Source organism: Hevea brasiliensis, chromosome 2 (assembly GCF_030052815.1).
Source record: "Hevea brasiliensis isolate MT/VB/25A 57/8 chromosome 2, ASM3005281v1, whole genome shotgun sequence".
In the NCBI taxonomy this organism is placed as follows: domain Eukaryota; kingdom Viridiplantae; phylum Streptophyta; class Magnoliopsida; order Malpighiales; family Euphorbiaceae; genus Hevea; species Hevea brasiliensis.
Window position 1 is genome coordinate 102,036,591 of NC_079494.1, and position 16,156 is coordinate 102,052,746.

At 35.8% G+C, this 16,156-nt stretch overlaps 2 protein-coding genes across 4 annotated transcripts; both read left to right on the forward strand.

Moving 5' to 3' along the window:
* Nucleotides 1-1,281: 1,281 nt before the first annotated feature.
* On the forward strand, nt 1,282-4,531 carry LOC110648640 (uncharacterized). 2 transcript variants are annotated; one of them, XM_058136663.1, is made up of 6 exons: nt 1,282-1,591; nt 1,680-2,131; nt 2,261-2,599; nt 2,684-3,058; nt 3,415-3,629; nt 3,723-4,531. In XM_058136663.1, the coding sequence occupies exons 1-6, from the start codon at nt 1,449-1,451 to the stop codon at nt 3,966-3,968; spliced, it is 1,770 nt and encodes a 589-aa protein (XP_057992646.1). In that variant the 5' UTR covers nt 1,282-1,448; the 3' UTR covers nt 3,969-4,531. The 2 variants fall into 2 exon arrangements, with proteins under 2 accessions (XP_057992646.1, XP_057992640.1); XM_058136657.1 differs by having other exon boundaries at nt 1,283-1,591; nt 2,258-2,599.
* Nucleotides 4,532-13,857: 9,326 nt separating this feature from the next.
* Nucleotides 13,858-15,890, forward strand: LOC110648642 (uncharacterized). Of its 2 annotated transcripts, none has more exons than XM_021802935.2 (4): nt 13,858-14,016; nt 14,252-14,437; nt 14,575-14,638; nt 15,187-15,890. In XM_021802935.2, the coding sequence occupies exons 2-4, from the start codon at nt 14,280-14,282 to the stop codon at nt 15,475-15,477; spliced, it is 513 nt and encodes a 170-aa protein (XP_021658627.2). In that variant the 5' UTR covers nt 13,858-14,016; nt 14,252-14,279; the 3' UTR covers nt 15,478-15,890. The 2 variants fall into 2 exon arrangements, with proteins under 2 accessions (XP_021658627.2, XP_021658628.2); XM_021802936.2 differs by having other exon boundaries at nt 13,889-14,048.
* The last annotated feature ends 266 nt before the right edge of the window (nt 15,891-16,156 follow it).

Here is a 16,156-nt window from a genome sequence, read left to right on the forward strand (position 1 = left end):
GTTTTGCAAATTTTTATTATACTTCTTTATTTTGTTATAGACCAATTTTAACATTTAAATTCACCTCTCTGTACCCAATAAAAGTATGACATATATATACTGAAATTGAAAACTAACTAAATCCAGATTAATGATATTAAAAAATAAAACTACTTAATTACCAACTTGATCAATTTTCATATTTATAATAAGTTGTTAATAGCAAGGATATTATATAAGCTGGGGAGATTAATTAATTCTTAACTTTCAAAATAATTGGAGGAAGTAAATTTCTGAAGTATTAAAAAATAACAAAATACAGTATGCAAAAAAAAAAAAAAATTGTAATACCATTCATCACAAAATTTTGTATAAATTCTATTAGAAAAGTTGTACAAAAAGAAAGAGTATATTTAATAATAATATTATTATTATTATTTAAACTACTTGTATGATGAAAATATTATCATAAAGATATTAATTAGAGATTATTAAAGGCTATTTTTATATTAATTTAATATATTTTAATTTTAATTATTTTTTTAACTTTTAAAAATAATAAAAAAGGAAAGGGACTAGTTGTCACTGATTAAAACATTCATTGATGATCACTAAATGAATATTTCATATTTTTTTTTAATATCTGATATATTATTTTTTTAATACACCGAAAATATATTTTATAAGTTGCCCTCATAAGAGGCAAAAGAATAATCTCCTCCATCTCCTGCTTGGCCACGAAATTCATCATCACTCCTCCCCCATCGATCATTTCTTAATAATTAATTAAATAATTAAGTACAAAATCTATAAAAATTTATTATATGATTTTTATGATCACCTTTTCATAAAGTTCTTTTATTAATTAATAAAATCTTTTAGAAGCAGAAGCAATGCATATGCGTATCGCAAGGTTTTGGTCTCTCTTTTCTTCTTATTTTCGTTTGGGTTTTTTTTTTTTTTTTTTTTTTTTTTTTTTTTTTTGCTTGTGAGTAGAATTTGTTGCTCACTGTCATACAATTCTCTGAATTTTTTTATTAGACCCGTTTTATTATAAATTTAAAATATAAAATATATAATAAAATTTATCATAAATTTTATAAATTTATATTTTAAATTCATATAAATCAAATTTAAACAAAAATTTTCTGAATGCTCTTTTACGCACAGTTGGATTGTTTTAATTTCTATCTGATGCAGCACACACATGCTCAAGATAAAAATCCATCTGCTTATTGGGTTTGCATAGATATTATTAAAGCAAAGTTAATGTATAGGACACAATGGACATATTGAAGCAAAGGAATGGACAAAATTTGAACAAGAAGGAAAGAGACATTATGTAAGCTATCGAAAGCACTCCACCTTCACTTTTTGTAGGGGTTTGCTTCTTCTTCAATTTTTTTTTTCTTATGTCTATCAAACTAGTTAATTAGGGGACTCATTCTTGGGGTAACAATTACAAGAAAATGCAATACTCTAAAGAAAATCTCATCTGGTTGTTCTACAATGTCTCAAGCTCGTCCCTTATTTTATTCCTCTTCCTTTACTTCTCCTCCACTTTGCTGCTCAAGCTCCTCAACTTCATTGGCAGCTACCCAATATTCCAAAGGTCTGGTGCTAACTTCTAACTTCATCACCCTTTGATCTCTCTTTGTCTCGTTGTTTGCTTTGCTGACCTTTGTTCTTTTTCTTAGCAGAAGTCAAAATGGGTATGAGTACAATTTGTTCTCTGATGAAAAGGAAGAAGTAGACAGTGAAACGTGCTACTACACCGAGCCTAGGGAAAAAGATCACCTTGTGGCTGACATAATTCATGGTAGTGATTCGCTTGTGTTTTTGTCTAACACCAGCATTGCTCAAAGAACCCAAAATCATGTTCAAGAATTCGTAAACTCAAGACAGCCCGTTGAAGGAGAAGATGATGACTGTACTTTTGCTAGTGATGAACAGTTTTATGTTCTTGCCTCAGCAGATTCAGAATCTGAACATAATGATGCTGATCATATGGTTGAAGAAGAAGAGGAAGAAATGACAGCTAGAGATGCTGATTCCGTTCAAGATTCTGCTCCGGATCATGGCAGCCCCACCACAACGATCGCCACAAACCGACAAAAAAGTGGTTTGGTGGACAGTGACGAAAACTATGGTGGTATTTGCATCATAATATGCTTCTCTCATTGAGTTTGTTTCTCTACTCACATGTTGTACTTATAGTACTTGTACATTACTTATGGTGCATTACTCGTTCTGATTTTCCTTCAGCTGTAACTTGCAGCAGGCTACATTAATCAAGAATTAGAGAATAGGAAGGCGGATAAGAATTTTAATGGGGATGAAAGGTTTTTCATTTTTGCGCCAACCCAATTCGAGTCCAAGAAACTTCAAGTTCCGGGGAAGGATGATGAAGAGATATTTGGTGACTTGTGCACTGTGGGTTCTACGTCTAAGAGCTCCTCTGAATGGAGAAGCTCAATTAAGGATTCAGGGACTGAAGACCCATTTTCTTCTTCGTCGAGAAGAACTTGTCCCAAGTGGGAATCCTACACAGTGTTCCAAAAGTATGATGAAGAGATGATGTTCCTAGATAGAATTAGTGCTCAAAAGCTTCATGAAACAGGTAATTATTAATTACTTTATGCGAACTTTTTTTTTTTTGCTTCTTCTGGGTGGAAATATTGAGTTTCAAACTTGCTATTTGCAGATTCACTCAAGTCTATTCAAGTGTGTCCGAGATCAATTTCGGATAGGATTGTTCATAAGATTACAACTATAAACAAGAAGCCTTCAGATATCCGCCAAAATCCGTATCATGAACTAGAAGCTGCCTATGTTGCTCAGATTTGCTTGACATGGGAAGCTCTTAATTGGAACTACAAGAACTTTCATTCTAAGAGAGCTTCGCAGCGCGATTTTTATCCTGGTTGTCCAGGGCATATTGCGCAGCAGTTTCAGCAATTCCAAGTTCTTTTACAGCGGTATATAGAAAATGAGCCTTATGAGCAAGGCCGGAGACCTGAGGTGTATGCCAGGATGAGACTTTTGGCACCAAAGTTACTTCTAGTCCCAGAATATCGAGGTATGCAAATGATAAGTTAAAATAATCCTATCTTCAGATCTTGGATAGTATACATTATCAATTTCTTAATCCTTCATTTGGATCCTCTATAGTATGATCAGGGTCTAGAAATTAATTTGGATCCATTTGTCATGTTTTTCAGATTATGAACAGAAAGCACAAGTATTTTTCTACCGTTTTGCTTTGTTTCCAAACTCTAAATATAGGCCTTTGTTTCTTTCTTGGTTTCTTTAATTTCCAGGGGAGGCTTGAATCCATTGATTTATAGGGAATTGCAGTTTTGTCCTAGCTATATGTTTCTGGCATTATTAATTGTTTTTATATGTTCGTTTACTAATTTATATATTTGGTTAAAGATTCAGAAGATGATGCAAAGGAGGACGGTTTTGGCTCAAGAATTTCGTCAGCTGCATTTCTCATGATAATGGAAGAGGGAATCCGAACGTTCATGAATTTTCTCAAGGCTGATAAGCAGAAACCATGCCAGATTCTAACATCTTTCTTTAGAAGAAACCTAAGGGGATCAGTTGATCCTGCTTTTCTCCAGCTAATGAAAAAAGTTAACAAAAAAGTAAGCTATATGTTGTGTGAAATCAATTAATACAGTATCATTTTTGTAAAATATATTCTGAATTAATTTTTCTCTACATACTGCGATGAGCAGAAGAAAATGAAGCTGAGAGATCTACGCCGGGCTCGAAAATGCATTACGAAAAGAAAATTGAAGATAGAGGAAGAGACAGAGATAATGATGGGATTAATAGACTTGAAAGTGGTGTCAAGGGTATTGAGAATGAGTGATATAAGTGAAGAGCAATTACATTGGTGTGAAGAGAAGATGAGCAAAGTGAGAGTTTTGGATGGGAAAATTCAAAGAGATTCCTCTCCACTCTTCTTCCCAGCACATTGACCCAAAGACCTACAAAATATCATGTTGCTTTATGACTAGGCACCCCTTTTGTAAATTCCATAAGAAAGATATGTAAAAATGTGGAGGGTAGGGGGACCTACAAATCAAAGTGATACATGTGGGTGACATGGATTCTGGATATGGAATCCATGAAAGAGGAAGAGTAAAGAGAGAGAGATGTATACAGTACTCACGAGGAACATTTGAAAGTGAAAGGCCAGAGACAAAGCAAGGAACATGCATGGAGATGGAGATAATTGTAGCTTTAATTCACTTTAGCTATCTTTTTAGTTAGGGTTTATCTATAAGGGATTTTCATTTTTTAGGTGATTCGAAATAAGAGAAGTGTATGCAAAGCTGTCACGTACATGTAGTTGAATAAAAAAGATGATCAGTAGCATATGATACACAGATGATTTGTAGGGTTTTCTGTGGGGTATAGAAGAAAGAAAAACAAATGAATAAATCAAATTGATTGTATATATGTATTGGAAAGGATATGTACGTAGGAGACTTTTGAGATTTTTTTATATTAATTTATTTTATGAAGAAATTAAAACTAATCTTGTATTTGAGCTATTTGTCATTAATTGTATCTTTGTATGGATTCACCATCCTAAGGTAAAGCTAATAAGTCAAGGATGTGCTATCTTATTACAATCTCCACGAGAAAAAATAAAAAATAAAAAGGAACATTGAACTCTTAAGGAGAATGTCATTCACAATCAATTGGTTTGATGTAGAGTATCAACGAGAGCTTTTGAATCAGATTCAAGGAAATGAGTGAGGCTAAAAAATTTTGGTTTATAACGTTTTTTTGTTCAAAATGGTTCCAGTCTGAAACAATTTGATATGATTTTGATCCGTTCATAGTTCGGCTTAATTCTAATGTGAAAAAATTAAGGGGGATTCAACATAAATGTCATTTAAAAAAAATAAGAACAAAAATAAATTTAGTGAATCAAGCCGATTTCAATTCAAAATTGCCATACCAGCCTTCCTATACCTCGTTTTCAAGCCTAATTCCACATGTTATCTCTCCTTTTTTTTTTTTATTTTAATGTGTAAAACAGATCCCATAAACTATAAAATAATTTGCAATTCTATAATCATGTGATGGAAATTTTTTTAAAAAAATTTACATATCTATTTAAAAATTAAAGAAGAATCTATCAATCCATCTCCTCTCTCTCCAGACAATAGGGAGAGAAATTTTCTCTCAAATCTACTACTCTCCTTCTTGAGGCTCGGCTTTTTTTTGGCCGGGCGAGGATGTAAGTAAATAAATGGTAGTGTTGTCGCAGATATGGAATTAAAAGGTAAAAGGACTACCTTGGATCTGTTCATTTTCAGCTACATCAAAGATAGCAAGGGCGGAATTAGAAAATAATCTTTAGAAGGCTAAAAATAAATATTAAAATGAAACTAAATGAAATCTTAATGAAAATATACAGATTAAAATAAAAATATAAAATATTAATAGATTAAAATTAAATAATATAAAAATATGAATAAATTTTATATAAAAATGCAAAGGCTGAAAAAAAAAATATTGAAAGGGCAACTGGTATTTTTCTAAACAAATTAACTAAAATTTAAAGATTTTAGGGGCACACAGTAAATTTTTGAGAAAAATAATTAAAATTTGTGGGTGAAATTATAATTTTTAAAACTTTTGGCCCCCCATTTGATCACTACGTTGTTTCACCCCAGATGTTTAGGGTAGGTTTTGACTGAATGGGTCTCGAGTTGAGGTTGTTTTGATCGACTGGTTGCTCAGCTTTGCCCGGCGGAAGGTGGCCAAGGATGCCGAATGGGCTATATATCCTTCGACTCTTTTGAGCTTAATGAGATCTACTTGAGGCTCCTTGCTATGTTTGGAAATTTGAGCTTAAAAATGATGGCTTTAACTTTAGGTTCTTCATGTTTTACTATCTTTTACAAACAATGTGTTCTGCTTCTTCCATGACGACGGAGACAAGGGTAGCATTGCTCTCATCCTCTTCCCTTTCTGCTGGCTAGCTAGGATTAAGTCTGTGGACTAACACCTTTTAACTATGGGCCTCCTATTTTATTTTATTTTTTTGTGATTTGAGAAATTATTATAATAATACACATAATTATTAATAATTTTAATTTTTTATATATATAATTTTAATAAATAAAAATAATATAATACTTTAAATTTTTATTAATTATTCTAAATTTTATTTTTATTATTTTTTAAATAAAAAATGTCACATGATAATAAAATATTATATCTTTTTATAATTAAATTTTTTTTATAAAAATAAAATTTAGAATAATTAATTCTTATAAAGAAAGCAAATAAGTATGTATCAATTTGATTTCATATCTTATTTTATTCTACTATTAACTAAAAACATAAAAATGAAATTTTTATTAATTGGGTTTGGAGACAGGATCCTCTCAATGAGCTCTGACGACGCCGCCCTACCTCCATCCACGGAGGAGATTGATCAACTGCATCTATAACGGTTGGGCTCCAACCACTAGAGGAATTGTCCACTTTGGCCATAAGCCTCACGGTTTTGTCCCATAGTTAAAATGGAAAACTTCCCAGGAGGTCACCCATCATAGGATTTCTCTCAAGCGAGCACGCTTAACCCTAAAGTTCTTTCAACTCTCCAGGCCATTTCACCAAAAGGTACCTCTAGTGATTAGTTTCCTTATTTTATATATCATTACTTTTTGAACCCAACACCATCTCCGTGCTTTGCCGATGTGGGATTTGCCTAAGGGACATTTCTCCCCCCCTTTCTGGAATCAGCGTCCTCGCTGAGGTTTGCCCTACCATTGCCCAAGAGGACACGCGAGTGGCTCTGATACCAATTGTAATGGTCGGGCTCCAACCACTAAAGTAATTGTTCGCTTTGGCCATAAGCCTCACGGTTTTGTCCTATAGGTGGAATGGAGAACTTCCTAGGAGGTCATCCATCCTAGGATTTCTCTCAAGCGAGCACGCTTAACCTTGGAGTTCTTTCAACTCTCTAGGTCATTCCACTAAAAGGCGCTTCTAATGATTAGTTCCCGTATTTTATATATAATTACTTTTTGAACCCAAGACCATTTCCGTGCTTTGCTTATGTGGGATTTTGCCTGGGAAGTTCTCCATTCCACCTATGGGACAAAACCGTGAGGCTTATGGCCAAAGCAGACAATTCCTGTAGCGGTTGGAGCCCAACCGTTACAATTGGTATCAAAGCCGCTCTCGTGTCCTCTTGGGCGATAGTGGGGCAAACCTCAGTGAGGACGCTGAGTTCTAAAAAGGGGAGAGAAAGGTCCCTTAGGCAAATCCCACATCCGCAAAGCACGGAGATGGTCTTGGGTTCAAAAAGTAATGATATATAAAATAAAGAAACTAATCACTAGAGGTACCTTTTGGTGGAATGGCTTGGAGACTTAAAAGAACTTTAGGGTTAAGCGTGCTCGCTTGAGAGAAATTCTAAGATGGGTGACCTTTTAGAAGTTCTCAATTTCACCTATGGGACAAAATCATGAGGCTTATGGCCAAAGCGAATAATTTCTCTAGTGGTTAGAGCCTGACCGTTGCAGCATCAGAGCGATAAAAAGGTTAAGCTTCAGAATGGCTTGAGTGAGGAGGTTTTTATTCTAGTTCATGACAGTAGTTCTACTAATAATGGCACGGATCAGAAGTGTAAGAAGTCCTTTAGAGATATTGTGATGCATGAGAGTAGGACTGGCGAGTTTCTGGATAATAATGATGTTTCATATGATGATTCTGATGGTGACGTAGATTTAGAGGATGACCCTGTCCTATTATTCATCTCACTAAAGTAGGGAATAGGGTTTTGTGGTAGCCATGGAAGTTTAAAGTTATTCTTAAGGTTCTAGGCAGATCTATTGGGTATGCATATCTTCAAAATCGCCTTAGAACACTTTGGGGCCTTTCTTTATCCTATGAATTGATAGATTTGGCAAATGGCTATTTTATGGCTCACTTTTCCAACCAGAATGAATATGAGAGGGTCTTATCTGATGGTCCTTCGATGGTGGTAGGCCATTATTTGACGGTTCATCAATGGCGTCCTAACTTTGACCCTGATTTGGCACAAATAGAAAAGGCAATGGTATGGATTCGTGTTCATAATTTACCTGTTGAGTATTATTCTCATACGTTTTTATGGAGACTGGTCAGAGGATTGGTGTTCCGATTCGTATTGATGATATAACTCTTGGAGTGTCCCCTGGTAAATTTGCTAGAATGTGTGTTAAGGTTGACCTTACTAAGCCTTTGTTATCTAAGTTCAAGTTTCGACGCAGGATCCACAAAATTGAATATGAAGGAATTAATCTAATTTGTTTTGAATGTGGTGTGTATGGCCATAGGTGAGAGGATTGTCCTTCTTGTGTTCCCATTGGTGATGCTTCAGTGTGTGGTGGTTCTTCAGAGCAAAACCATGAGAACATTATAGCTGAACGTGCTCCTCCAGTTCCAGAGGTGGTGATTTAGTCGGAGGTGATTGACAAATTTGGACCTTGGATGATTGCTAAGCGTACATCTAGGCGTAATTCACGTAAAGTAGTTACTAAGGAAGATACTGTCCCTAAGTCTAAGGGGGTGGAGAAGGGTCATTATATGTCAAAGTCGGGTACTAGAGCTCAAACAGCTACTTGTTCTAGGTTTTCAATGTTGTATGACACGCTAGTGGTAGAAATTATGGAAAAGGATCAAGAGGAATTAGATTTGGATGTTAATCATCCTACTCCAAATCAGGATCCTATACTGGTGACTAGATCTTCTGGATCCAAGGCATATAAGGGCGTTTCTCATAAGGACTTTAATGGGAGCTCCATTCGATCCAAACAGACAGCTTCAGTTACTGGGCCAAGTCATCTAGGGTCTAAGGCCCAAATGCCTTCTGCAGCTGTTATTTTAGATGGATCTCATCCTGTTTGGCCTGATCATGTTCTTAGGTTAGAGGGTAAACAATTGACTAGTACCTATAAGGTCCCTGGTACTATAAATTTTCATAGTAATCGTGTTGCTTCTTTTGCTAATCTAGTAGCTCCCGTTTCTCTTTCCTCTCGCAAATCTATTATCGTGGCGGCAGTGGGTTCGCATCAGTTAGTGGTGGGTAGAGCTGGGGTTGGATTTATTGAAGCTCGAAAAGTAAGTGATGCCATTCACATTTTTGATCCAGATGGAGGTATGGCAACAACTCCATAGGATGGAGGCTTCCATGATGATGAGCAACTACCTGATTCAGGTACGGATATGGGTGATGGGGATGTTTCCAATTATGGGGCTATTGTGTGCTGCTAAGAGGGGGTGGCAGGTAATTAAGTGGCTTTTTCTGCCCTGTCTCTTTTTACAACTCAATTTTATTTTATGGATCATTTCTCCATTGTTGTTTGGAATATTCATGGTAGTGGGTGTAGATGTTCTTTGCATCTTTTGAAGGATTATAAGTGCAAGTTTAAACCCTTGATTCTGGTATTGTTAGAGCCGAGGATTTCAAGTAACAGAGCTGATGATATTTCTTATGATTTAGGTTTTGATTGTTGGGTGTGTGTGGAATCTGTCGGGTTTAGTGGAGGTATTTGGCTCTTTTGGATGAATTCGATTGGCAATTTGTCTATTCTTCAATCGAATTACTAGTTTCTTATGGTTCTTGTGACTGATTATATGGATAGGCGATGGGTTTTTACTACAGTTTATGCTAGTCCTTCCGAGTATTATCAAAATTTTTTTATGAACAAGTTGGCAACTTTTGGGGCTAATCTTCAGTTAACATGGCTCCTTTCTGGTGATTTTAATGTGTGTATGAATCCTACTAGGACTACTAGTAATGGTGATTATGTGGTTACAAGGTGTACTCGGTTTAGACAGTGGATTGATTCCTTGGGTTTGGTTTCTTTTAATTTTTCTGGTCCTTGGTTCACTTGGTTTAGGGGTCCTTCTGCTTCAAATTTTCAAGCGACTAGGCTTGATTGGGCCTTTGCTAATGTTCCTTGGAGATTATTATTCCCAAATACTTCTCTGTTGCATTTGGAGTGCACAGTGTCTAATCATTATCCTTTACTTTTGGATGTGGGGGTGTCTTCTTTGAGGTCTTCTTCTTCTCCTTTCTGGTTTTCAGGCCGCTTGGTTGTCTCATCCGAGTTTTCTGAAAGTGGTTCAATTGGTTTGGAGGGGTCATCATTCCTTTGTTGAGGGTTTGGGTTCATTACAGACTACTTTGAAGTCTTGGAATCAGAATGTGTTTGGCAACATCTATTAGAGAAAGCGTAGGTTGTTGGCAAGACTCAAGGGTATTCAATGTATTATGGATAGTGAGAAGCATGCTGGGCTTTGAGCTTTGGAATTGAAATTAAAGAAAGACCTTGATTTAGTGTTGGACCAAGAAGAGATTATGTGGTTTCAAAAATCCAGGGAACATTGGATTACAGATGAGGATAGGAATACTGCATTTTTTCATGTTAGTATGACATTAAAGGGTTCGAAGAAGCGTATTTCTAGATTAAAAGATAGTAACGGTTGTTGGGTATCGGATCAAAGGAGACTTTTACATATGGCTGTGGAATTTTATCAAAATTTATATACAGTTGATTCTGTTGTCACTAGTTTGGCGTAGAGATATACAGTTGATTCTGTTGTCATTGGTTTGGCGTCTCTACCTCCTGGATTTCCTGTTATTTCTTCTTTAGATTTTGAGTTTATTTCTAGTCCATTTACAGCTGAGGAAGTTAAGTTAGCTTTATGAAATATGGATTCTTACAAAGCCCTGGTCCTGATGGTTTTCAAGCAGTCTTTTTTCAGAAGTCTTGGACCATTGTTGGTGCTGATTTGGTTAATATAGCTCTTTCTTTTCTTAATGGTGGTGCTTTATCAGCAGGTGCTTGTGATATCCTTATTACTTTGCTCCCTAACATGGAGGTTCCTGAGTCGATTTCACAATTTCGTCCAATAAGTCTACGCAACGTGAGCTTTAAAGTTATTACTAAAGTGTTGGCAAATAGGATGAAATGGGTGCTTCCTTCTCTTCTTTCTCCTCTTTAAAGTAGTTTAATTCCTAGGCAGCATCTTCATGATAATGTTGTTATTTTTCAAGAGATTGCTCATTCCATGCACCATTGTTCGGGTCAGAAAGGTTGGATAGCGATTAAGGTAGACCTAGAAAAGGCATATGATAGGCTGCGTTGGGAGTTTTTACTCGACGTTATGTAAGAAGTAGGGTTCCCAGAGCTATGGCAGAACTTGATTTTTCAATGTTTGAGTTCCTGTTCTATAAGAGTTCTTTGAAATGGATTGATCTTTAATGGTTTTGCTCTTTCTCGGGGGGTGCAGTAGGGGAACCTAATATCTCCGTATTTGTTTGTATTGGCCTTGGAGAAGCTTAGTCATTGTATTTAAGGGGTGGTTTCTTTTGATGCTTGGCATCCATTTATGCATTCCCGTCGTGGTCCTGCTATCTCACATCTCTTTTTTGCAGATGATTTGTTACTTTTTGCCGAAGCTTCATTAGACCAGATGAGGGTTATTATGGATTGTTTAAACCTTTTTTGCTCTGCTTTTGGTCAATGTGTTAATGTGGCTAAATCTAGTGTTTGGTTTTCTTCCAATGTGGATGTGGACCTACAGCAGAATATTAGCGAGTTCTCTGGTATACGGGTTTTGAAAGATATTGGTTCTTATTTAGGGGTGCCTGTGTTTCGTGGAAGGGTGGTTAAGGCCTCTTTTGATGTTTTGTTGTCGCATTTAGAAGAGCATTTAGCTGGTTGGAAGATAATATATTTATCCTTAGTGGGTCATCTTACCCTTGTTAAGTCTGTGTTGACTATTTTGCCTTACCATGTAATGCAAACTATTTTGCTTCCTAGAGCAGTCTGTGATGCTTTTGATAAGCGAGTTCGTCAATTCCTCTAGGGTAATGTTGGTGATCACCATCATGTTCCTATTGTGAAATGGGAAACTGTTACTAAGCCTATGGATCAAGGGGGTTTGGGTGTGAGGACTTATCGTATAATGAATAATGCTTTTCTAATGAAATTGGGTTGGAAGCTACTTTCAGATGATGGTGCTTTATGGTGTTTTGTTTTAAGAAATAAGTATATTGCTGGATTACGTGGACTTAATCATATGGTTTTGTGAACTACTTCTTCGAATTTATGGAAGGGTATCCTTTGTTCTGTGGAGGCTTTACGAGCTGGTTCTTTCTTGTAATTGCGTCTGGGATGTTTACTAATTTTTGGAATGATGATTGGGTGGGTATTGGTCCATTGTTTCAAAATGCTCAGACTGTGGTTCCTGACCATCTTCTTTCCCTCTCTGTTTTTCATTTTTGGGATTCTAATGGGTGGCGTTGGGAGCTTATTAGGCCGTATCTTGATGATCAGATTTGTTTAATGATAGAGGCTATGCATTTGCAACCTAATGTTCAATCTATGGATGTTTATGCTTGGAAGGCTACTCGTAATGGTTGCTTTAGTGTCAAATCGATTTATCGTTCAATTGGTGGGTCTGGTTCTGCTGCTGCTAATTCTAAATGGGTTCTGTTATGGAAGGTTAAGGTGCCATAGCGTATTCGAGTTTTTATGAGGTTGGTTATGCAGGGTCGGGTTCTCACGAATTGTGAAAGAGTTAGAAGAGATTTTACTCAAGATCCTTTGTGTGCTCTATGCGGTAATGCAGCTGAATATTTGTCACATTTGCTAAGAGACTGTGTTTTTGTTCAAGGTATTTGGTGAGAGTTTATGTCAACCTCTTCTTGGATCGATTTTCAGTCCTGGGATGTGGATTTGTGGCTTGAGTGCGTTAATTTGCTGGAGATGTCTTGTTCTGTGTCAGCTTCTCCAAGTCAAATTCTGTTTGTCACGTGTTGGTGGATTTGGAGATGGAGGGATGAAGAAATTTTTAGAGGTCAGTCATTTTCTTTGGAGTCCAAATGCTTTGCTATTTCTTCTTATTTAAGTGGCATTGTGCCTGCATGGAGCAAGATTAATTCTTCTTATTCTGGAGTTTCTAAGTCTATCATTGATGTGGCCTGGAAATTTCCTGCTAGTGGGTGGGTGAAGTTGAATGCCAATGGTGCTTGTAAAGGGAATCCAGGTAGAGGTGGTGGGGGTGGTTTGTTAAGAGATGATGGTGGCAGGTGGCTTAAGGATTTTGTTCTTCATTCGGGTACTTGTAACTCTATGCTTGCTGAGATTTCTGCTTTGCTTTTTGGTCTTCAATTGGCTTGGGATTCTAGGTATAGGAAAGTCTAGGTGGATATGGATTCATTGGCTACTATTCATTTAGTTTTGGCAAGCCCAATTGCTAATGCTCGTTATTCTTCTTTGCTGTTACAAATTCATGGATTATTAAAGCGATATTGGCAGGTGGTTTTAACTCATTATTGTCGTGAGGCCAATAGAGTAGCAGATATTCTTGTAAATTTAGCGGTGACTACTGCAAATCATTATCAATTTCTACAGTTCCCTCTTGCTATAGTTATTGATATTCTGCATGAGGATATACAGGGGGTAGCTACGATTCGCCTTATTCGGTCTGATTAATTATTCTGTTTCTTGGGTGTGAGCCCTCATTTGTATTAAAAAAAATATAAAAATGAAATTTCTTTATATATTTATTTTTATTTAAAATATTAGATTTTATTAATAAATTTATGATATATTTTATTTTTTTAACAAATATAAAAAATAAAAGAAAAAAAAAAAAGAAAGAAAAAGCAAAAGCAATGTTTCCCAGAATCATTTGCTCGTCAGCGTAAAACTGGAGGACTTAAATGATAATAATAAGAAAAAAATAAGAAAGATCGAACGGTCAACCAAATCCAATCTCACAAAACAATATCCTGAACTCGACCACACTTGAACCTAATCTGACCTCAAGCACATCTGCTGCTTTATTGCCTTTCTATGAATGTTCAAGCGTATCACCATATGTCATCTCTGCCTCTCAAAATCTAGTCTTTGGATTTCTTCTCTCTCAGAGTCTGCCTATTCTTGCTCCTTATTTCTCTCGTCTCCTCCTCGTGGAGGAGCCTTTCTGGCTGCTCAGGTCTCCACTCTCTCTCTGGACAGATCTATCGTGTAATTTTTCCGGTTTTCTGTTTGTTTGCCTGGAAAAGTTTTTTCTTCTGGGAAAAAAACAAACTTTTCAAGCTTCTAACGACTTTATTTTCTTTTTTCTTACCCTATTTTTAAGTATTATTATTTTAAATTTTTTGTGGGTTTATCACAGAATTTCCCAGATCTTATTTATATTGATGTGGGTGTGCGTGTGTTTGTCACAGGCGTTCGTTGTGTGAACGATAATCGAAAATGAATTCTTGTGGGTATCAGCGAAAGAGCGCCATGGGAGGCTGTGAGGAGAGGAGGATGATGGAGGCAGACTCTGTGGTTTGCCCCAAGCCTCGTCGATTGGGCCTTTCAATTCCTTCCCTTCACGATCAATTCAGACCCTTAAGATTATCCATCAGGTATAATTATTTTTAATCTTTATTTTATTTGTACTTTACTTTCATCTTTATTTGTTTATTAGATTCATTTTCTTCTACTCTAAACTGCATAAGTTTATTGTTCTAATTTTGCTTTCTTTGTTATTTGCCAATATCAGTCACCAGACTGACATGGGAGATTCTATTGCTGGGCCTGAGCTTCTTGACATAATTCTCACTAAGGTTCATCTCTCTTTGTCGAATTGGAATTTTACACTTTATTGTTATTATTATTTTGGTATTATGTTGTATCGTAGCTAAGCTAAAAAGGAGAACAAGAACGCTGCAGTACATAGTTTTTTCCGTCCATTACTCGAAAACAGAATAACTCTAGTAGAGTCCTAGCTAAGAAGCAAGAACCTCTTGTTTTTTCTGCCAAAAATCTTTTGTGATGGCATCTTCCTGTTGGACTTATGTGTGGTTGACTCGAATCTTGTAAAATCTTTTTTTTTTTTTTTTTTTTTCTTTCTTGTATAAATTTATTTAAAGCTTGAGATTTCTTGCTACTCATCTGAGCCTCTTAAAAAAAAGAGGATCTTTCAATTTTGTGGTTGAAATAGTTTACATGCTTTCTCTAATCGTATAGTGAAAAGATTATATATTTTCTGTCAGTTAATTAGTTTATGAATGAATATCTTGGCTAAAGGAAAAGGAAAATAAAATACACTATGTACTGAATTTATATTATCAGCGACAAAGGAAACTGATTATGTTTTTCTTGATTTTTTCAGGGAGGATGTGGTGGAGAAAGATCAGGTTACCAGGTAGCATTATCGCCACCATTTTACTGTGGATCACCCCCAAGTAGGGCATCAAACCCTGTAGTCCAAGATGCCCAATTTGGCAATGAGAAGATAAATCCTTTCTCTCCTGCCCCACTATCACCATCCTCATCGTCAGCACGCAAGGGAGGAGGATGTGTCCGAATGAAATTTGGGCACAAGCCAGCTGCTGTAAGGATTGAAGGGTTTGATTGTCTTAGCAGAGATAGAAGAAATTGCAGCATCTCTGCAGTGGCTTAAACATTGAACTCTGAATTTAAAAAAAAAAAAAAAACCCAGAAATTAGCAAATTTTGATCTGAAGAGAGAGGGAACAAAAATTGGGGCAGGCCTAATGGTTGTGGTTTTGTTTGATGTATATACAGGTTTACTGATCTTTGGTGGTGAGTTTTGCACTCTCAAACTATGTACATGTAATGAAGTTTGAGGGAGGTTTAATTTTGAAGAAATAAGAAGGGGTTGAGAGGCAAGTGCTTCTCTTGGTATGTTGAATGCTGATTGTTCTTGTTCATAGAAAGAGTGAGAGAGAAATCCAGAGGCTGCCTAGTCATTGGGGAGGAATGCCTTCCGATGTAATATTTCTACGTTTACCACTTTCTCTAATCCGCGTTTGTAACTGTAATTTGAAGGAAATAAGGATTAACCATTTGGAAATCTATTCTGTTCAGTTAATTTTTGTGTTTAAAGAATTGAGGTACAATAATTGGCTAATAATTGATGGACTGATTTCACGGTAGAGGTAACTTTTTTTCCCTTCTTATTAGTCTTGAAATAGATGAGGACAAGGTTTAGATTTCGTTTATTTTATGTAAGATATTTTTTTAAAAATTATTTTTTAGATTTTATATTAAAAAATAAATTAATAAAAAATATTTTTTTAATTAAAAAATTAAATTATGTTTTTTAAAAATAACTCTTTT